The sequence below is a fragment of the Chlorocebus sabaeus genome, chromosome 27, assembly GCF_047675955.1.
Source record: "Chlorocebus sabaeus isolate Y175 chromosome 27, mChlSab1.0.hap1, whole genome shotgun sequence".
NCBI lineage: Eukaryota > Metazoa > Chordata > Mammalia > Primates > Cercopithecidae > Chlorocebus > Chlorocebus sabaeus.
This window is the reverse complement of record NC_132930.1, coordinates 11573338-11596477: the sequence shown is the minus strand read 5'-3', so window position 1 is coordinate 11596477 and position 23140 is coordinate 11573338. Positions and strand designations below refer to the sequence as shown.

General features: G+C 40.0%; 1 protein-coding gene and 1 long non-coding RNA gene across 4 annotated transcripts in view; one reads left to right on the top strand and one right to left on the bottom strand.

Annotated features, from left to right (window-relative positions):
* Nucleotides 1-5768, bottom strand: part of LOC103246206 (uncharacterized) — a 52257-nt gene extending 46489 nt beyond the window's left edge. Inside the window, exons 1-2 of the long non-coding RNA XR_012091617.1 lie at nt 5437-5768; nt 469-544 (exon numbers count right to left, since the gene is read on the bottom strand). This is a non-coding gene — a long non-coding RNA (uncharacterized lncRNA). The remainder of the gene's footprint in view (nt 1-468; nt 545-5436) is intronic.
* Nucleotides 5769-5855: 87 nt separating this feature from the next.
* WDR19 (WD repeat domain 19) overlaps nt 5856-23140 on the top strand; it is a 93773-nt gene continuing 76488 nt past the window's right edge. For 2 of the 3 annotated variants that reach the window (XR_502293.3, XM_008017627.3), the window contains exons 1-6: nt 5856-5934; nt 9068-9159; nt 9867-9932; nt 12530-12655; nt 17749-17864; nt 22361-22476. Coding sequence is in view for 2 of the 3 variants with exons in the window: in XM_008017627.3 (XP_008015818.2) it covers nt 5929-5934; nt 9068-9159; nt 9867-9932; nt 12530-12655; nt 17749-17864; nt 22361-22476 (522 nt within the window). In the remaining variant the exon portion in view is untranslated. Of the gene's footprint in view, nt 5935-7206; nt 7361-9067; nt 9160-9866; nt 9933-12529; nt 12656-17748; nt 17865-22360; nt 22477-23140 lie in introns of those variants that run through there. The other variant, XM_038008622.2, reaches the window with a different exon arrangement.

Here is a 23140-nt window from a genome sequence, read left to right as displayed (position 1 = left end):
CTGTTATTGATTTCTAGTTTAAGTGCCTAAGGCTTGAGATCAGACATTGTATGGTTTCATTTCCATTTGTTCTTCGTTCTTATTTTTGTCTTCTACATTTTTTTACCTGACTTTTGTGGTTTTAATTGAGCATTTTATATTATTCCATTTTCTCTCCTTTCTTAGCATATCAATTACACTTTTCTAAAACCTTTTTTTAGTAGTTGCCCTATATTTAGCAATATACATTTACCAAGTCCACTGTCAAATAACACTTTACCATTTCACAGGTAACGTAAGTACCCTATAATAAATTATTTCTATTTCTTCCCTCCCATTCCTTAAATCATTGTTATCATTAATTCCCTTATATATAAGCATATATTTATATATAAGCATATGTCATTGAATACATTGTTGCTATTCTTATTCAGAACAAACTGTTACCTGTCAAATCAATTAAGTATTAGAAAAAATATTTAATTATACCTTCATTTATTCTTTTCCCAATGCTCTTTCTTTCTTTATGGATATCTGAGTTTCTGACATATCATTTTCTTTCTCTCTAAAAAAAAAAAAAAAAAAAAAAAAAAAAAAAAAAACAAACTTCTTTTAACATTTCTTGTTCAAGGCAGGTCTACTGGCAACAAATTCCCTCAAATTTTTTTTTTTTTTTTTTTTTTGTCTAAGAAAGTCTTTACTTCTTCACTTTTTTAAATCTTTGATTTTAATTTAAAAATTAGCTTAATGATAAGGATATGTTATACCATGTGTACATTTACATGAACACTGTATGTTTACCTTGGTTTTATATCAAAGTTTTTACTTAAATCTTTCCCAAGAGAAGAATCACCATCTGTTAGTGACATATTGCAATTAAACTATGAAATGATTCTGAAACTTTTTTTCTATTTTGAAGATACTTTTATTTTTAAGGAGGAATTAGTTTCTCTTCAGATGTTCATTTTTGACTCTGAAAATTTTAATTTTTTTTTTTTGGTCTAGACTTGTTTGAAACAGTGACATTATTTTGTGTACTAGAATGTCCTCTTGTTTAGACAGATTTATAATACTAATTAGAAAGCTGCTAACACCCTTACTTCAACTCATCGAGATAATTTAGATTCTTAAAACATAAGGAGAGATAACTTGTTGGAAACATTTTTATAACTTTAGTTAAAAACAGTATAAAAAACATAAAACACTTTTTTTTTTTTTTGAAACAGGGTTTCACTCTGTCGCCCAGGCTGGAGTGCAGTGGCATGATCATAGCTCACTGCAGCCTTGAACTCATGCTCAAAGGATTCTCCTGCCTTAGCCTCCCAAGTAGCTGGCACTGCAGGCACATGCCACCATGCCTGGCTAATTTTTATTTTTTAATTTTTTTGTAGCAAAGGGGTCTTACTTTGTTGTCCACGCTATTCTCAAATTCCTGGGCTCAAGTGAACCTCCCACCTCTGGCCTCCCAAAGTGCTGGGATTATGGGCTTGAGCTGCTACTCCTGGCCATGAAACACAATAAAAAAAATTTTAAGTCTACATGAAACAATTGTACCTCCTTCATAGTACAGAATCAACTTCCTTATCATTCTTACACAAAAATATTTCTCAATTCCATTTACTGATATTCAGGGATTTGAATCCTCATATAGTGCTTCTGCAAAAATGTGTGTGTGTGTTTTACATTAAAGCATAAATTAGTGGTATTGTTTGAGTAACCCCCAAATAATGTTTACATGAAATACTCTTTTTTTTTTCCAAGTCTTGATCTGATTACTGACCACTACATCCTTGTAGTATCAAAACACTTAGAACTAAAGCAGCTTTACTGTAGAGTCAGGAGGAAAATGCATGGCAAGAAGTAGTTCCAGTTTGAAAAAAGCAGGTCAAGATTCTTTCACCAAAGTTAGCCACTTTGTGTTTGGCATCTAATCAATGAGGAGTAGACTCCTTCACTGGTGAAGGATAATTTTACAGGATACAGAATTCTAGGTTTGTGGGTTTTAAAAAAATTCTCAACACTTTAAATATTTTATTCCACTCTCTTCTTCATGGTTTCTGAGAATTCAATGTAATTCTTATCTTAGTTCCCCTATACGTAATGTCCCCCTCCCTTCAGCTTCTTTCACGACTTTTTTTTTTTTTTTTTTTTTTTTTTTTTTGAGACGGAGTCTCGCTCTGTCGCCCAGGCTGGAGTGCAGTAGCCGGATCTCAGCTCACTGCAAGCTCCCCCTCCCGGGTTCACGCCATTCTCCTGCCTCAGCCTCCCGAGTAGCTGGGACTACAGGCGCCCGCCACCTCACCCGGCTAGTTTTTTGTATTTTTTTAGTAGAGACGGGGTTTCACCGGTTTAGCCAGGATGGTCTCGATCTCCTGACCTCGTGATCCGCCCGTCTCAGCCTCCCAAAGTGCTGGGATTACAGGCTTGAGCCACCGCGCCCGGCTCTTTCACGATTTTTAAAAAATATTTTGTTTTTCAGAGTTTAAATATGATATGCCTAGGTGTGATTTCTTGAGCATTTATCTTGTTTGGAGTTCTCTGAGCTTCTAGGACGTGTGATTTGTTGTCAGACATGAACTTGGGGGAAATTAATCATGAGCATTCTTCATTTCTGTTAGTGTTTTTTATCTCTAGCATTTCTTTTTGAGTCTTTATTAGAATTTCTATCTCTCTGTTTATATTTTCCATGTGCTCTTGCATGTTGTCTACTTTTCCATTACCTCCAGTAGCACATTCATCTTAGTTTTTTTTGTTGTTGTTTTTTTGGTTTTTTTTTTTTTTTTTTAGTAGAGACGGGGTTTCACCATGTTAGCCAGGATGGTCTCAATCTCCTGACCTCGTGATCTGCCCGTAAAGTCCTGGTCTCATAATTCCAACACTCCTGCTCTATATGATTCTAGTTCTCCTGCTTGTTCAGTCTCTTCAAACAGTGTTTTCTGCCTTTTAGTATGCCTTGTAACTTTTTGGTGAAATCTGGAATGGTGTGAACGTCCCCTCCAAAGCTCATGTTGAAACTTAATCACCAATGTGGCTATATTGAAAGGTGGGCCCTTTAAGAGGCAAACAGATCCTGTGTGCCCTACTTTCATGAATGGATTCATTCATTCACAGATCCACAGATTCATGGATTAATGGGTTAATGAAGTAGTGGCTCATGATGGGAGTGAAACTGGTGGCTTTATAAGGAGACCTTAGCTAGAACGTTAGCACACTCAGCCTCCTTACCATGTAATATCCTGTGCTGCCTCAGGACTCTTCAGAGAGTCTGCACCAGCAAGAAGGATCTCACTAGATGCACTCCCTTGACCTTGGACTTCTCAGCCTCTGTAACTGTAAGAAATGAGTTCCTTTTCTTTATAAATTACCCAGTTTTATGTATTCTGTCATAAACAATAGAAAACAACACCAGACGGCCGGGCGCGGTGGCTCAAGCCTGTAATCCCAGCACTTGGGGAGGCCGAGATGGGCGGATCACGAGGTCAGGAGATCGAGACCATCCTGGCTAACACGGTGAAACCCCGTCTCTACTAAAAATACAAAAAAAACTAGCCGGGCACGGTGGCGGGCGCCTGTAGTCCCAGCTACTCGGGAGGCTGAGGCAGGAGAATGGCGTGAACCCGGGAGGCGGAGCTTGCAGTGAGCTGAGATCTGGCCACTGCACTCCAGCCTGGGTGACAGAGCGAGACTCCGTCTCAAAAAAAAAAAAAAAAAAAAAAAAAAAAGAAAACAACACTAGACAGGATGTACTAGATAAAAGGAGTGCTGGTAAGTAGGCTTTTAGTGGTGTGTGGTAAGGCACAGGATAGGGCAAGTGTTCTGCAGTCCTATGATTAGGCCTCAGCCTTTAGTGAGCCTGTGTGGATGGTGAATCTGTGTGGATGGTGAATGTCACCAGTACTTCCTTTTTTTTTATTTTTATTTTTTGAGATGGAGTCTAGCCCTGTCACCAGGCTGGAGTGCACTGGCACAATCTCGGCTCATTGCAACCTTTGCCTCCTAGGTTCAAGCAATTCTCATGCCTCAGCCTCCTGAGCAGCTGGGATTATAGGCATGTGCCACCACACCAGCTGGGACTACAGGTATGCACCACCGCGCCGGGCTAATTTTTTGTATTTTAGTAGAAACGGGTTTTCACCATGTTAGCCAAGGTTTCACCATGTTGGCCGAGCTGGTCTTGAACTCCTGACCTCGTGATCCTCCCACCTCGACCTCCCCAAGTGCTGGGATTACAGGCGTGAGCCACTGAGCCTAGCCACCAATACTTCTTAATCTCCCACACTTAAGTGGAACAGGATGGTTTATGGAGGCTGGAGTTGTGTATTTCCCTTCTCCCAAGTAGTTTAGGCTCTGATAAAACCCAGCAGACTAGGCTTTGGTAAAATACTTTCTCCTGAGGGCAGGTCTTGTTAAGAACTGATTGCTCTGGCATATTTTTAAATGCTTACCTTTTCAGCAGAGGAATCTTTCAGTAAAAATGTAAGTAATTTACCTAACTGTCAGAGGCATTTGAACCAGAGCGACTCCATTTTGAGTGAGGACTAGGAAAATGAGGCTGAGACTTGCTGGGTTGCATTTTCAGAAGTTAGGCATCCCTCACCTCTAGATGTTTACAATTAAGGGAACAAATTAATAACGTTTACTAAAACACAGACTTGGGAGAGTCCAGATATCCCAATATCTGGAGAACAAAGGCATTCCTAATTTTGCTTTAAAGATATCTATTCTTGCAAAATAAGAAAATTAATCCTTGATCAAAACTCTTGTAGCAGAGCACGTCTCCCCATATACACAAGCATTGTAACGAGGGTGGATGCGTCCCTCCTCTTACTTTCAGGAATGTCCTGCTCTGTCTATGGAGTAGCTGTCCTTTCACCACTTTACTTTCTTAATAAACTTGCTTTTATTCTGCACTAAGAACTCGCCCTGAATTCTTTCCTGCGCGCGATCCAAGAACCCTCTCTTGGGGTCTGGATCCGGACCCCTGTCTTGTAACATAACTGAAAACCCCAGTGCAAAGGCATAGCATCCTACTTAAGAATTTGCAAACATTCATCATTATTTCAAATCATTGATTAACTTTCTTTAAGCCAGATTCCTACCTGATGTCGAAAAGAAAAGCAAAAGGTAGACTGTTTAAACACTTTCAGACGCTTGGGCAAAAAATGCACTTTCATGCTATAAATAACGCAGCACAAATACTATACGACAGGGCTTTATACTTGGGGGAAAGCTGCCAGGTCCAAACTATAAAGGAAGATTATTGGAGCTCATTCTTCCTGCCCACGTTAGCTAGCACATTTTGTTGAAACTGAAAAAAAAAAAAAAAAAAAAAAAAAAAAGATTTTGGTGAAACTGAAAAAAAAAAAAAGCACCAACAACTCTATCTTGAAATAAACTACTGTATCTCTTACGCCTCATCCCTTCTACCCCAGAATCCTGGAAGAAAAAAAGATATACCCGAGCTCGTCCAACCCCTCTTTGCGTGGACCGTGTAGGAGTATTTGGCCCATCCTGCCTCCTTTAATCCAACATTCTGCTTCTTTTTTTCTTCAGCTTCCCGGCGCCCCCTTTGGCCACCACTGACATCTTAGTCATCGCGGTCCAAAATATACGCACGCGCCTTTGAGGGCTCGCAGAGCCCGTCTCTCCCGGACAAATCTCATCCAATCAGAGCCAGCCAGGAAGCCTAGGCCCAGCAAGGCCTTGCCGCGCCCACCTTCCTGGGGTTAGCGTCTCTGATGTCACGTGATTCCACCCTCCGCCTCTCGCCCACCCTCGCAGAGGGCTGTGCGCTTGACCCGGCCCCGCGAGGCACCGCCTTTCAGTTAGCGCTCGCTGATTGGTCGCTGCTCGCGCGGTCTCCTGGGTGACGGGAACGCGGTAGCCTGCTTGGTGGAGACTGGGTGCGCCTGCGTACTTCATAGTTCGCGTAGCGGCTCGAGCCTGGAGATGAAGGTAAATAACTTACAAATCCCCGGGCGGGGGGCGGGAAAATGCGACTACTGACCCTCGCTCGCTTTTAAAAGAGGGTATCTGTCCCTCTCCCTTCTTCCGAGTTCGTTGGAAATGAGGGAGAGAGGTGACCAGAGAGGGCGGGGGCGAAGTTGGACGGACGAGGGAAAGGAAAGAAAATATGAGAGGAGAGGGCGGAGAGAGAGGCCTCTAGTTTTTGGGACTGCAGACGCTGTAGAAGCGGTGCAGAAAGTAGGAACCCCTCCCTGGCCGAAATGAGCGGACTGAATCTAAAGATACCCCAGCTTCGCACGCGGAAAGAACGGGTCGAGTAAACGCGTTTGGAGGGTCGCGGTGAAATTGACTGGGTCCGGTATCACGAGCTACCTCATTTCTTGGGGCTACACCTCTGGCAAGACGCGCAGCTGCCCAGCGCCTTAAAAAGAATGAAAAGCCTCCTAAAGAATAACCTCAAATTGTATTACCTGTGACCAGTTCAATCACCTGCTAGCGAGTGTACATTATTGACAGGAAATCTGCACCCGAACACTCAGGTCTCACGCTCATGTGCCTCATCCTCTGCACGCACGGTTTCTAGGCTTGGACTTCTTGCCCACCCCACTTTCTGATTTATCCGAGCAGTCTCCCCCTTGCTCTGCTCTGGCAAAGAAATGGAAGGCTCTGTTTTCTTTTCTTTCTTCTTTTGAGATAGAGTCTCGCTCTGTTTCCCAGGCTGGAGTGCAGTGGCTCAATCTATGCTCCCTGCAACCTCCACCTTCAGGGTTCAATCGATTCTCCTGCCTCAGCCTCCCGAGTAGCTGGGACTACAGGCGCGTGCCACAACGCCCAGCTAATTTTTTGTATTTTTAGTAGAGTTGGGGTTTCACCGTGTTAGCCAGGATGGTGTCACTCTCCTGACCTCGTGATCCGCCGACCTCGGGCTCCCAAAGTGCTGGGATTACAGGCGTGAGCCACTGCGCCCGGCCGGAAGGCTCAATTTTAAAATTATTTTAGGTGTCCTCATGCTTCTTCGTGGCTATTAGTGTGGTAATTGGAAATGACGGACCAGTAATCATAACTCCCATTTTTATTTCTAAAGCTCTTTACAATTTATGAAATATTAGAAGTGAAGAGATATTATTCATGATTTACAGTTGAGAATTTTTTGCTGGAGGCAATTTAAGCGACTCACTTAAAGCCCTACAGCTAATAAGCGACAAACAAAATTTAAATCTTGGTTTTTTGGTTGTGAAACTAGCACTTTTTCCTCTGCACGTTATATGAGGCATCTATAGAGCTCCACTGAAGAAAAATAATATGAGATCACAGCTAGAGGCAAGTCAGCCATAGAAGGAAACGAAATTCCAGTTTAAGGACTTGTCACTTGCATGAAGGAGTTCCAGGGTGAAATGGTCACAAAATTGCAAAAGTAAGATGCTTTTAAGTATTCTTTCTTCACGAGTTTCTTTATGCTCTACAAAACTTTTATGTCCCATGATCATAGCCCACTTCTACTTTCAATAGAAGTTAATTTCTTCTTTAACATGTAAAATGCTCATTGGGACAGGGCGTGGTAGCTCACGCCTGTAATCCCAGCACTTTGGAATGCCGAGGCAGGTGGATCACTTGAGGTCAGGAGTTCTACATCAGCCTGACCAACATAGTGAAACCCCGTCTCTACCAAAAATATTTTAAAAATTAGCCGGGCGTGGTGGCATGTGCTTGTAATCCCAGCTATTCGGGAGGCTGAGGCAGGAGAATCGTTTGAACCCAGGAGGTGAAGATTGCAGTGAGCCAAGATCGCCCCACTGCACTCCAGAGCCTCAACAGAGCAAGACGCCGTCTAAAAAAATAATAAAAATAAAAAACCTCATTGCTTTGTGTTTGGTTGGTTATTTATTTATTTTGAGATGGAGTCTCGCTCTGTCACCCAGGCTGGAGTACAGTGGCGCCATCTCGGCTCACTGCAACCTCTGCCTCCTGGGTTCAAGGGATTCTCGTGCCTCAGCCTCCCAAGTAGCTAGGATTATTACAGGTGCGTGCCACCATGCCCAGCTAATTTTTTGTATTTTTAGTAGAGACGAAGTTTCGCCATGTTGGCCAGGCTGTGTTTAATTTTGAGGATTGTAAGAGTTTTGTGTTGCTGCTGCACAAACTGAGTCCCCTGTAATAATATCTAAACTTCATATGCCTAGATATGGGCATCATTGTTTAATCTATAATTTAACCTAATATTGAAATCCAGATTTTTTCACCCAAACTCATATTCCTAAATGTTCTAGATCAACACTGTCTAATATAAATGTAATATGAGCCAATGTAATTTCATATTTTTGACCATCAAAAATTTTTTAAGAAAACAGATAACATTTATTTTAATAATATATTTTATCTTACCCAGTATATCAAAAAATGTTATTTCAACATGTAATCAATATAAAAATTAACAATGAGATAGTTTATATTCTTTTTTGAGTCGTTGAAATCTGATATACGTTTTATATTTACAGCGCGGCTAGGTTGGGATTACTTATATTCCAAGTCCTCAATAGCTATATGTGGTTTGTAGCCTCCATCTTGGACATCACGTTTCTAGATTGTTTCAAGGAAAAGAAAGAGTTTTCAGTTGATAACACTAGTCACCCAGTAGCCAAGTTAAACACTTAATGATGATGTAAATATAACCAATGAAACTAATAGAAGAAAATAATGTTGAAAGGAGTAAAGACATTCTGTATTTTTATCATGTTTAAGATAGCAATTTTTGTGTTTAATCACCAGGAATCCGTGCCACAGATAATTAACTGAATTCAGGCTTCAATTATTTTAATCTTTAACATCTACAAAACACTAAAATTACACATTTTTATAAAATTAACATTCAGAAGCATTAAAAAGCCAAAAAATTTTATAATAAAAGCTCTCCTATATCTTAAGATCTGTAATTTACCACGTAGTTGTGTATGGTTGGTTGGTTGGTTGATTTTGTTTGTTTTGTTGTTAACTTCTAGATAAGCTCTAAAATAATCCTCACCATCCTGAATCCTATTGTTTTCATGACCATGTTTTGATATCTTTTCTGATCAACACTTGATTGTGTGTTTTGAAAATATTAAAAATTGTGTTTATTTTTTAGCGTATTTTCTCACTGCTAGAAAAGACTTGGCTTGGCGCACCAATACAGTTTGCCTGGCAAAAAACATCCGGAAACTACCTTGCAGTAACAGGGTAAGAAACCGATGAATGTTTTAAGCAGTGGTTGTATGCCCATGGAACCACACCATCTACCCAGTAAAAGTTTTTTTTGTTTTTGTTTTTTAGACAGAGTCTAGCTTTGTTGCCCAGGATGGATTGCGTTGGCATGATCTCAGCTTGCTGCAACCTCCACCTCCCAGGTTCAAGTGAACCTGGCCTCAGTAAAAGTTTTTGTGTAACAATTGTATGGTAGGAAAAGGAATGTATTTATCTCCATTAACATCAAAGTTCATAGAACCTTTTCCCTGGTAATAACTTTTTATATACAAATTATGAAACTTTCAGGAGAAAACACTGAAATCACTTGGATGGCAGCTTTACATATATATAAATAAATAAAGGAAACATTTAGGCCGGGTGCAGTGGCTCATGCCTATAATCCCAACAATTTGGGAGGCCAAGGCAGGCGGATTACTTGAGACCAGGAGTTTGAGACCAGCCTGGCCAACACAGTGAAATGCCATCTCTACAAACATACAAAAATTAGCCAGGTGTGGTGGCAGGCATCTGTAATCCTAGCTACTTGGGAGGCCGAGGCAGGAGAATTGCTTGAACCTGGAAGGTGGAGGTTGCAGTGAGCCGAGATCGCACAACTGCACTCCAGCCTGGGCAACAGAGGGAGACTCTGTCTCAAAAAAAAAAAATAGTATATCATACCTTTATGTTCTGATTGCTTTCAGAGCTGATTATATTGTGAAAATCTTTGATCGCCATGGTCAAAAAAGAAGTGAAATTAACTTACCTGGGTAAGTACAGAAGTAGATTTTAAAAAACCTGTCAAGCTTTGTTACCTAAAGCATTAAAAAAATACTGCCTTAAAATTATAATCAAATAGAATCTTTCGCTTCTTCTGTTTGCAAAGGGATTTGTTTTTTTAGCCATAAGTAGTTATGAAATATGTAGAGATATATGAATTAGAGTTTCTATATATAAACACCCATATACTCACAGAGAAGCCTTAAGACAGGATCATAAATCAGACCATGTGAAACAATTGAGTCCACACGAAAGAATTCTTTTGAATTATAAACAAGTCTTAGTGTATGTATAGGCAGATAAGATAAACCTGTGTCTACTTTAGTTTTCCATCTCTAATAAATTGTTGGAAAATACTTACTTTCCACATAACTTTGTAAAGGATAAAGGCTTTATCCATTTTCAGGAAATCATTCTACATTATACTAAGCATAATTGAAGCATTTTTAATGATTCAATGTAATCACTACCTGTATTAGTTATTCTGCTGATGGTCTCAGTGGTTATTAAGATGTATAAAGGCTCTGTGCGGTGGCTTATGCCTGTAATCCCAGCATTTTGGGAGGCTGAAGCAGGTGGATCATGAGGTCAGGAAATCGAGACCATCCTGGCTAACACGGTGAAACCCCACCTCTGCTAAAAATACAAAAAAGTAGCTGGGCGTGGTGGCGTGCGCCTGTAGTCCCAGCTACTTTGGAGGCTAAGGCAGGAGAATTGCTTGAACTCGGGAGGTGGAGGTTGCAGTGAGCCAAGATTGCGCTACTGCACTTCAGCCTGGGTGACAGAATGAGACTCTGCCTCAAAAAAAAAAAAAAAAAAAAAAAAATGTATAGAGTCCTTCACCTAAACTGACTTATGGTGCTGTGCTTTTAAAATTCATGTTTCTTTCTGTAGTTTATTGACCATTTTTGAAAATCAAGTTTTACTTTTTTCAGTCTCTAACAGCCTTTCCTACCTCTTGCCCTGCCCCACCCACCTAATGCCATCATTTTGGCATTTTCCGTTAACTCTCTTAATTGTAGCTTCTGGTTTCTATATTCCTGGAAGCAGGTCAAAGAAGCTATAATTATATGTGAAATGAAGGAAGGCTCAGTAAAAGTCGTCTTTGAGTAAATTGCGTGAGCTTTATTGTGTGATCTCTGTGACATCTATTTCTGTTACATGATGGCCTCATTTCTTCTGGATTGTTTTGCTGTATTCATAACAGTGGAAATTGACTGACAGAGGATCCCCAGATAAGGAAAATGCTGTTAAATACATAATCTTTAATTAGTAGATGATTTTGTCAATAATTGGAATAATAGACCATTTCCTATTTATAACTCTGTTGTTACCTTAATCAAATTACTCTCCTTATTTTCCATCAAGATATGAAATGAAAATAATGACCAGGCACAGGGGCTCACACCTGTAATCCTAGTACTTTAGGAGACTGAGGCAGAGGATCACTTAAGCTCTGGAATTTGAGGTTATCGTGAACTATAATCACTTGAGCCCAGGAGTGCGAGGTTATAGCCAAGTATAATCGCACCACTGCACTCCAGCCTGGGCAGCAGAGCCAGACCTTGTCTCAAAAAAAAAACAACAACAAAAGGAAAATAACATTTCTTATTCACCATTTTAGAATCAATCTTTCCCTTTTTTACAATCATATATCTACCCAATCACTCAATGTAGCTATAATTTTGCTTCTTTTCTTTTTTTGAAACAGGGTCTCACTGTGTCTCCCAAGCTGGAGTGCAGTGGCACAAACATGGCTCACTGCAGTCTTGACCTCCCGGGCTCAAGTAATCCTCCCACTTCAGCCTCCTGAGTAGCTGAGTAGCATGTGCATGCCACCATGCCCAGCCACCCTTTTTTTTTCTTTTTTTTTGGTAGAGATGGGATCTTGCCATGGTACTCAGGCTGCAGTTCAGTGGCACAATCTTGGCCCACTGCAACCTCTGCCTCCCGGGTTCAAGCAATTCTCCTGCCTCAGCCTCCCAAGTAGCTGGGATTACAGGCGTGCACCACCATGCACAGCTAATTTTTGTATTTTTTAATAGAGATGGGGTTTCTCCATGTTGGTCAGGCTGGTCTCGAACGCCTGACCTCAGATGATCCGCCTGCCTCGGCCTCCCAAAGTGCTGGGATTACAAGCGTGAGCCACTGTGGCCAGCCACTTTGTTTCTTCTCAATACCTTTTTTTCCTCTCTGTCAATCTAAAATGATCTTTTAAAAGTTGATCATACAAATTATGTCTCGATTCCAGATGTGATTCATTTGTAAAGGTGCTTGATGAGTTTGTTTTATCAAAAAGCAGGGTTCTTTATAGGATTTAAGAAAATCTGCTAACTTAAGTATGATTATATTTAATGTAGTATGTGAAAATGGTATGAAAAGTAAAATTTTAAATTTTACCATCCCCTCAACCACAGCAAAAAATTGAAGTTAATATCACCCATGCAGTGAATAGTGAGTTGTATTTCTCACTTTAGAGAGTTCATTATCCGTTCAAAATAGATTGAATAATCTTGTTATAGACAAAAATCACAGTGATTTTACTTTAAAAAAATGTATAGTGATATTTTGCTCTCTTTTTAAAAAGTAACTGTGTTGCCATGGATTGGGATAAAGATGGAGATGTCCTAGCAGTGATTGCTGAGAAATCTAGCTGCATTTATCTTTGGGATGCCAACACAAATAAGACTAGCCAGTTAGATAATGGCATGAGGTAAGATAACTCTTTTATTTTTTAAAGCTTCACTTAGAAACATGAATATTTGTAGGTTTGGGGCTAACAATTCTTTTCTACTCTCATTTTAAAGGTTCCTCAATGAGTTATTTTCTTAGAAAATGGTTATTTTATTATTGTTACCCAATTAGAATGAAATTGTTATAACTGTGAAATATAAATAGCTTCTTAAAAAGTTGCTTTCAGTGGAACAGACTAAGAAGTGCAGAGATGAGACAAAATATATATGGGAAAATCCAGAGATGGGCTTGACCATAGGCATGGCTGGATCTAGGAGTTATAATGGTGCAATCAAGACTTTTTCTCCACCTCTCAGTTCCTCTTTTCTCTATATTGACTTCATTCTAAATCAGATTCTCATCCACGACTACTGGTAGCTATCAGTGTGTATCATTCTTCACAGCAAGCCATGCCAGAGAAAAGAGCATATGCCTTGACATCACCAGAGCCCATTCAGTTCCTCAAAAGGTCTCTGAATGGAGTAGGCAGGGCCATGGATTGGTACTCCCACCAAGTGAAAGGAAGGGTGAAGGGCAGGGCAGTTCCCAAATGGAAAAACACCTTGGGCAGACAGAATAAATGACAGATATCTGCTAAAATAGAAACCAGTTTCCGATATGGAAAAGAAAAACTTGTCAGCATTTCCAGCTAAAACTTTGCCATTTTGACCTTGGACAAGTTGCTTAACCCCTCTCCAAGCCTCAGTTTCTTCATCTGTATGACGTGGGTATAGCATGTTTCATGGCTTCATGTACCCCTCAGGTGGGGAGGAAGAGATCATATACATGCTATGAGACCAGACTATAAGTTTTCAAGTTATTAACTAAGGAATAACTGAACCCAGAGGAAGCAAGGCAGTCATGTAGAGCAGCATCAGCTATAACCTAGAGAGTGCAGTGCCGTTGACCCTCCAGAGTGACTGTTGAGGCAAGTAGCTGCAGAAGATACTGTCTACCAATGTAAAGTCTTTCTGAGTCTAAGAACCTTCAGTTCTTGCTCTGTCCTCTTACACTTTGGGTTTACATCACTTTTCAGAAAGATTTTATATACACTCTCTGTGCTTCCATTCAAGGGAGTGTTTAATAAACTTCAAGTACTGGTTCTTGAGCCAAATTCAGCAACAGTAAGGCCATGTTCTCACTCAGAGAAAAGTGCATAATTAATCCCCTGGTGTTTCTAACTGGTCTATCTCTGCCTTCAACTCTCTGTCTTCCCAGAGTGTCTGTTTCTCCACTTTATCTTAGGATTGTTGTGATGTTTAAATGTATGTCATGGCAAGGCATAAAATTAAGACCCAAGTAAATGGTAGATGTTATCGTAATTGTCATTAAAATAAAATTAAGGTTGCTTTACTGTTGATGTTTATAATTAAAGTCTAAAGAACTTTTGTATATACAAAAGCATACCCACTATTGTTTGTTCTCTATTCAAAGGCCAATCTGTTATACTGTTATATATTAAACAAAACTTTGAATATCAATTTTTCTTAAGTATTTTTATTTAAGAAGGTCCTGTTGTACATGGCCACCTTGCTTCCTCTAGGTTCAGTTATTCCTTAGTAGATAAAAGCTTTTAATCAATTTAGGTTCCATTTATAAAATTTATCTGAAGTGAATCTTTTGAGCACTTCAGACACCTTAAATAGTACCCAAAACCTATCCAAATGTAATTATCACAAAACTTACCGTGGTGCCACTTAACTAAAAATATTACATTAATTCAATGAGCTGAATTCATTTATTTTTGCTATATATGCTTTTATACTCTTTTAGGATTATAGCAGTATTTACTCTGCTCCTGCCTAGACCTAACAGAAGTAGTCATTTAATTATGTGACTGGGATATAGCCATTTCTTTCCACAGAAAACCCTATATGTAACATCTGCTTCATCAACCAATTCATTCTTGGATGGATCACAGAACATGGTTGCTTCTCCCAAGGCAATTTGGACCTGAGTACTAGGTATCCTACTCAGTGTCTTTTTAAATTGACCTTCAGTTGTCATGTTAGTAAAATTATTTTAAGCCCATGCCTTATACATAGGTTGCAATTTTTTGTAACCTGTATATTTCCCTAGGATGATATATTCTTTAAATTTTGCTTGGCCAGAGATACATGTGATTGTTATATGTTGTCCTCATCCAATGGCATTATTGGAAATTTACATATGCTTTAGTATCATATTGTAATTTGCAAGACTTTCTACAGGCCTTATCTCCTAAGAGGGATGGAGTCTGTTCAGTTAGCTCTTCTTTTGAGGACATTAGATTACTTGATCTTCTTAGAACACATTATTTAACACTTTCTTTCTAGTTGGTGGTTGTGTAACTGTCAGTGCTGATAAACTATTGAATAGACTAATGTTATATTTATCTTATTATATATGATCACTTTTGCTGGTCAGATCTTGTTCTTGTTATACATTTCTTTTCTCTGATACTATTTTTAGCTCATGCAGAATTATTTTTATTCATATTTTCTTTGAAGGAGTCTCTCTAAGACAGGATTAAATGTGTAAGAGATTTCTTACAGGAAATGCCTGTGAGGGAACTTAGAGAGGTTAGGAGAAGAGACTGGAAGAACTGTCAGACCTCAGTGCGTGTCTGACCCTTATAAATGAGAGAGGGAAAGAAGTAAGGTTGGGAAGAAGCATCTTTTTTTTTTTTTTTTTTGAGACGGAGTCTTGCTCTGTAGCTCGGACTGGACTGCAGTGGCCGGATCTCAGCTCACTGCAAGCTCCGCCTCCCGGGTTTACGCCATTCTCCTGCCTCAGCCTCCGGAGTAGCTGGGACTACAGGCGCCCGCCACCTCGCCCGGCTAGTTTTTTGTATTTTTTTAGTAGAGACGGGGTGTCACCGTGTTAGCCAGGATGGTCTCGATCTCCTGACCTCGTGATCCACCCGTCTCGGCCTCCCAAAGTGCTGGGATTACAGGCTTGAGCCACCGCGCCCGGCCGGGAAGAAGCATCTTAAATTGTAGCACAGTTTTGGTTTTTTGGGGTTTTTTTTTTGTTTTGGATCGGAGTCTCCCTCTGTCACCCAGGCTGAAGTGCAGTGGCACGGTCTCGGCTCACTGCAACCTCCACCTCCTGGGTCAAAGCAATTCTCCTGCCTCAGCCTCCCAAGTAGCTGGGACTACAGGTGCCCACGACCATGCCCAGCTAATTTTTGTATTTTTAGTAGAGATGGGGTTTCACTATGTTGGCCAGTCTGGTCTCAAACTCCTGACCTCGGATGATCTGCCCACCTCAGCCTCCCAAAGTGCTGGGATTACATGCGTGAGCCGCCGTGCCCAGCCCATTAAATTGGAGTAGAGTTCTAATTAAGAAAGTTCAGCTAGGTCTGTGGGGAGTCTGGGCAAAAGTTACCTGTCAAAGGAGTTCTGCCCGGGAATGGGCCCAGCAGTTATCCCTCCCTCACTCAGTCATTGTCTGGGAGCAGCCCATGAGAAAGCACAGCCCAGTTCATTGAGGTGATGGATTCCAAAGCCTAGCACTTGGGGCTTGTGGCCAGTTACACTTTCTGCAGACAAAGGGAAATCTGAGAGGCACATTATTATAGCTATGGCACCTACTTAAAACAAGGAAAAAAAAGATTAAAATGCATATTTATCTTTTGTAAAATAGATACTTAATAGAAGAACCTAGCAGCCTGGTATGTTACTACTCCCTTACTTGCTAAAATTAATTTTTTTTTCTTTTTTTTTGAGAGTCTTGCTCTGTTGCCCAGGCTAGAGTGCAGTGGCACAATCTCGGCTCACTGCAGCCTCTGCCTCCCGGGTTCAAGCGATTCTTCTGCCTAAGCCTACCTAGTAGCTGGAACTACAGGTGCATGCCACCACACCCAGCTAATTTTTGTATTTTCAGTAGAGACAGGTTTTACCACATTGGCCAGGCTGGTCTCGAACTCCTGACCTTGTGATCTGTCCACTGTGGCCTCCCAAAGTGCTGGGATTACAGGCGTGAATCACTGTGCCCGGCCTAAAATTAATTTTTTAACTAAACATTTTATTATATGCTTCTATTATTACAACTAATTTTTCCACATACTTTATTTTTTTCTCTTCCAAGTAACATCATGATTTTACGGTGTTTCACAAACTCAACTTGTATTAAATAAGTATGTAATGTTTAATCCTCAAGTTCTCCTAATTTTGCCAGAGGAAACCTCTTTAAACTTACTATTTTGTCCTTTTATCACTGCCCTCAACATTCTTGGAAGCAGTGCTGCTTTCTGAAAACCATACCATGGTCTGTCAGTGGTGCTTAAAATTTAGCTGCATCAGAATCCCCTGGGGGGCTTATGAAAACACAGGGAGCTGGGTGCCACTTTCAGAATTCCTCCGTTAGTATGTCTGGGCTGGGATCTGAGAACTGACATTTCTCACAAGTTCCTAGATGATGCTGCTGGTTCTGATTTCAAATCTTGAGAACCACTGTTCTTGACCCATTGTAATTTCTTTTCTCAATATATGGAAAGAGGTACACTCCAAGAAGTTCTGTATCCCCTTAGTAGGGAACTGTATAACACTTGAACCTCGTGAATCCTAGAATGCATGTCAGAACTGGTGGTGGGCAAAAGTGTTTACTGCCTGCTTTTGAGCTACTCTTAACAGTGATGGAGCTAGAAAAAATATATCCTTTTTAAAGTTACGAATTCCCAATGATTTTTACCATTTAATATATTATGTTATTGGATGCCACTTTTTTAAAGCATGAGGTTTCACCATCCATTAATATTTTTGTAATTACATGTAGAGCTAAAACTATCTTTAATAGACAAACTAATAAATATCTCATCATAGGTCATCTCATGAATTTTGAGGTTTATCATAACAGAATTGAAGTCTACATTCATTATACTTTTGTATTTTGAGTCTAACTGACCCTAAGATCATCCTATAGCATCTCCAAAATGTCTTTAGCGTTCAGTTTTTGCCCTGAAGCATTAAGTTGTATTTTGTACTTCGGCTTCTAAGTAGATGTTAAAGTTATCCATGGAGTACTTTTTTAAAGGACTGTTTAGAGGTTATGATTGTGAATTGTTTAGTAATGTATGTCTTAATGTTACAGGGATCAAATGTCTTTCCTTCTTTGGTCAAAAGTTGGAAGTTTCCTGGCTGTTGGAACTGTTAAAGGAAATTTGCTTATTTATAATCGTCAGACATCTCGAAAGATTCCTGTCCTTGGTAGGTGATAGCTGGAAACACTGCTAAATATTTGAGATGCTTTACCTAAATGTAAATTCTGCTGCCTTGGGTTTCCCTGATCTTGCAAGGGAAATTTTGCAGTACAAACCCCCTCCCCATGTCCCCCCAAAGTCTTACATTTAGCTAAACATGAAGATCCCTCTTCACTGCTTACTGATAACTTCCCAGGGTACATAGAATAGATTGAGTTAAAGTCGGTCTGTGCCTTTGGCATCGGAACATTAATAGCATGGCTTCCATTTGTCCTTTCTCACCCAGACTCTACCTCTGGACAAGGAATAGCTCATATGCATATGAACACATATTGATGATATGTGCTATTTTTGTTAATTTTAGTTAATTTAGTTGCATTATAATATGTGGTAATTTTACTACACACAGTACGCAGATTAAAACATTTACTGCTTGGGTCTGGGCATGGTGGCTCACGCCTGTAATCCCAGCACTTTGGGAGGCCAAGGTAGGTGGATCACAAGGTCAGGAGTTCAAGATCAGCCTGGCCAAGATGGTGAAACCCCGTCTCTACTAAAAATACAAAAAAATTAGCCCAGCATGGTGGCAGGCACTTGTAGTCCCAGCTACTCAAGAGGCTGAGGCAGGAGAATCGCTTGAACTCGGAGAGCGGAGGTTGGAGTGAGTCAAGATCACGCCACTGCACTCCAGCCTAGGTGACAGAGTGAGATTTCATCTCAAAAAAAAAAAAAAAAAAAAAAAAAAAAAAAAAAAAAATTTACTGCTTGGATAGAATATATCAAGATTTCTAATTCTGACCCCTCACCCTCTCCAAATCCTAGTTAAATCTTGATGTGGACTATGAGTTCCATTTGCCTCAGGATATGCCGCCGGAGGGTGTTTTTATGTGTTCCTTGTTTGACCTTCTTGTTTCAGCTCTTTGATTCCCCCAACCTCTGGCCACTTGGCGTCTGCCCTCTGAATACCCAAGAAGAACCATCTATTCTTATCAATTATTGTAATATCATTGTAATGAATGGTAGAACCTAGTGGGCTTAATTGCATCCAGGTGGCCAGGAAAAGTATAACTTACTGCTAATAAAGGAATTACACTCTGGAGATAGTGGCACCCACAGATACTTCAGAAAGTGCTCTTCCATTCAAGACAATCAATTCAAATTAGTTTTACATATATGTATCTCTTTAATGTTAACATTAATTTTTGGTGCTACAGCTAAACATTAATGTCATTGAACTATTTGAAAAGTTAAACTAAAATTTTTCAAGTTACAAATATCAACTTTAAATTAGTTTGTCTATTAACTATTATTATTGGTGTTAAGACTAACTTGATATCTGAGCACTGAAAGCAAAAGGGCTTTGAGGTATATAAGGAGGAGGAGGAAGATATTTTCTTCTCCCTTTCTTGGGTATAGAAAGATATCTTTAGCATCTTCCTACTTGTCTTTGTATAGTCTTTTCCCCTTCCTAATGCCTATTTCTTTGGACACCCAGTTCCTTTATAACACCCAAGTCCCTTAATCTATGATCTGCAAAATCTCTGTAGCCCCAGTCTCTTCTCTGAATATTTCCTTCACTTTTGTGCTCTGGTCTCCTGATATGAAATACTGTCTATATCCTGAAAACTCCCAAATTTATATCTTTTCCACACTGTAGACTCATACCTCCAACTGCTTACTCAACATTTTCAATGAGGTGTCACTTCAAATTTAGTATCTCCAAAACCTTCTTGACTCACAGCTTTTCCTTCCACTATTGTTGACATTTCATTCTTCCAAATCTTTAGGCCAAGGTTTAGGGCCACCCTTGACTCTTTTCTTTCTCACTCTCCATATCTAATTTGTCAGAAAATCTTATAGACTCAACCTCCAAATATCTCCAGAATCCAGCCTGTCTCACCATCTCTACTGCTGCCACCATGATGTGGTCTCAAACATTTTCTACCTTAATTTCTGCAGTCTCCTCTTTACTGGCCTCTCCACTTCAACTCTTGCCTCACTCTAGAATCTTCTCAACCCAGAGGCCAGAATGAGCCCTGTGCTCAGAACTCTTCAATGGTTTCCGTCTCACCCAGAATCAAAGCGAAAGGCCTTAAAATGGCCAGAACAAATTTTCCATAATCTGGCCTTTGCAACCCCTCTGACCTCATCTCATGTTCTTCCCTCCTCATTTGTCTGCTCCAACCACACTGTCCTTCCTGAGCCTCTTAACACACCAGGCAAACTCCTGCCTCAGGGTCTACTCACTTAACCATTCATTTAATACCTGCTTTCTGCATAGGTACTGTATTACGTTCTATGAGGGTACGAAGAATGAAATGAATGTGGTCTCTGCTTTTAGTAACAGCTAAAATAGCTGACACTTTGATAGCATTTCATTTCATATATGCCTTGCACTTTGGTCAGTGCTTTAATTCAATTGAATCTCAACCCTATGAGAGGTCATACTATTATTCCCAATTTATGGATGAAGTGAGTAAGGAATAGAAAGGTTGGCTAGGCATGATGGCTCATCCCTGTAATTCCAGCATTTTGGAAGGCCGAGGCAGGCGGGTCACTTGAGGTCAGGAGTTCGAAACCAGCCTGGCCAACATGGTGAAACCCCATCTCTACAAAAAATACAAAAAAATTAACCAGGAGTGGTAGTGGGCTCCTGTAATCCCAGCTACTTGGGAGGCTGAGGCAGGAGAATTGCTTGAATCCAGGAGGCAGAAGTTGCAGTGAGCTGAGAAGATTATACCACTGCACTCCAGCCTGAGAAACACAGCAAGACTCCATCTCAAAAAAAAAAAAAAGGTTAAGTAACTTACCCAAGGTTTTTTCAGTAGGTAGTGGAGCTAAGACTCAGAGCTAGGCAGTCTGGCTCCAGAATCTATACACTTAACTGTTTTTCTCATTAGTAGAATTACCCTTGGGACTCTTGAGGATTTATCTATCCCAAGACCTTCAGAAATGCCCATAGTGTCAAGTGTGTGATTCCCCCCCCCCCAAAAAAATGTAATTTTTGCACTGACTGGAAAGCTCAATGAAAAACTTCCTGATAGTTAGTGGCTATTTGATATTACTCATTAGCTTAGTTACACAGTTCTTAACAGGTACATCAGTGTTATCATATATTATTATATATCTTTTAGTTGTTACTGTTTTTGTTTTTTTTTGAGAGGTAAGGTCTTGCTGTGTCACCCAGGCCAGAGGGCAGTGGTGGGATTACGGCTCACTGCAGCCTCAATCTCCTAGGCTCAAGTGATCCTCCCACCTCAGCTTCCCGAGTAGCTGGAACTACAGGCGTGTGCCGGCAGACCTGGCTAATTTTTTTTCTTTAATTTTTGTAGAGATGAAGTCTCACTGTGTTGCCTAGGCTGGTCTTGAACTCCTGGGCTCATACAATCCTCCCACCTCAGCTTCCCAAAGCACTGGGATTATAGGCATGAGCCACTGTGCCTGGCCTCTTTTAGTTATATGTCAACAGTTAAACTGTGAATGTTAAATCTGCTTACGTCAAAGGTATACCACACTATGAAGCTGAGTATGAGTAAAGTTAACTTCACTGCTTTGGAATTTACGTCTCTTAAGACATTAACTTTGGAGCCAGGCATGGTGGCTCACGCCTGTAATCCCAGCACTCTGGGAGGCTAAGGTGGGTGGATCACTTGAGCTCAGGAGTTGGAGACCAACTTGGGCAACAAAATGAAACCACGTCTCTACAAAAAATACAAAAATGGCCAGATGTGGTGGTTCATGCCTGTAGTCCCAGCACTTTGGGAGGCCAAGGCAGGCAGATCACCTGAGATCAGGAGTTCAAGACCAGCTTGGCCAACATGGTGAAACCGTGTCCCTACTAAAAATATAAAAATTAGTCAGGTTTGGTGGCACACCTGTAGTCCCAGCTACTTGACAGGCTGAGGCAGAAGAATTGCTTGAACCTGGGAGCTGAAGGTTTCAATGAGCCAAGATCACACCACTGTACTCCAGCCTGGGCAAGAGAGCAAGACTCCGTCTTTAAAAAAAAAAAAAAAGAAAGAAGAAGAATTAGCTGGGTGTGGTGGCATGTGCCTATAGTCCCAGCTACTTGGGAGTCTGAGTTGGGAGGATGACTTGAGCCTGGGAAGCAGAGGTTGCAGTGAGCTGAGATCACACCGCTGCACTCTAGCCTGGATGACAGAGCCAGAACCTGTCTCAAAAAAGAAAAAAAGACACTATCTTTGCAGGTTTGGTTATATGATAAGCAAAGAAATCTTGTCAAGGAGCAGAATATCTTTTTACATTAGGGCCCCTGTGCTTATATCCAGATAAAAATTTGGAAAACAGTAATGCCTTTATACACCATTATTTTGATTGATACCTTGGTAATAAACTGTTTTAAATAAGTTTGCTTAGACACTAACTGCTTTGATGAAATTCTAAATTCTTGTCTGTTTAATCTCTTGGTATATTCAGATTGGCATCACAGATTTTTTTCTTTGAGAAATCCACATGTCTGTACAAAAATCATCTCTTTTTCAGGAAAACATACTAAGAGAATCACTTGTGGATGTTGGAATACAGAAAATCTGCTTGCTTTAGGTGGTGAAGATAAAATGATTACAGTTAGTAATCAGGAAGGTGACACGATAAGACAGGTAATACAGTAACATCTCTTTGGTCTGATATATTCAAGCTTTCACCCCAAATAAATAGTCTATCAAACTAATCTTTACAATTTTTAAAAATCTATATGTGAGGTATATATGTGTGTGTGTGTGTATACACAATAACTTCAAAAACCTTTCTATTTATGTGTCAGAACGTTTTTCTTTGATATGAATATGTTATCCAAATATCCTCCTTTGTATATTTCCCTTTGTTATTAACATGGATTATCAGCTCTGTGGTTCTAGTCAGTGTATTTGTGAAGTAACTCTTTTTTATATATGTGTATTTATAATACAAATGTTAATAACTGGTAGATCTTGAACTCAGAGTCAAATCTGCCTGATTATAAAGCCCATACCTTTAACTGATAAATTGCTTCTAAACTAATCCTAATGAAATTTAATTTTAAGATTAAATTTTTCTACTATTCACATTTCTCAAGATTGATTAGCTCTTTCAGAGGCTCCCTCCTTATGGGAATTTGTATCGCCAGTAGCTACATAATGTGACCAATGGGAAATTTTCACTTTGGACTACTGCTTATGATTTAGTATTGCTAGAGTAATATTGACTAACATATTCTTTGAATACCTGTTAGGCACATGGTACTGTGCTATATACTATAGAAAGAATATGAAATATGGCTCTGTA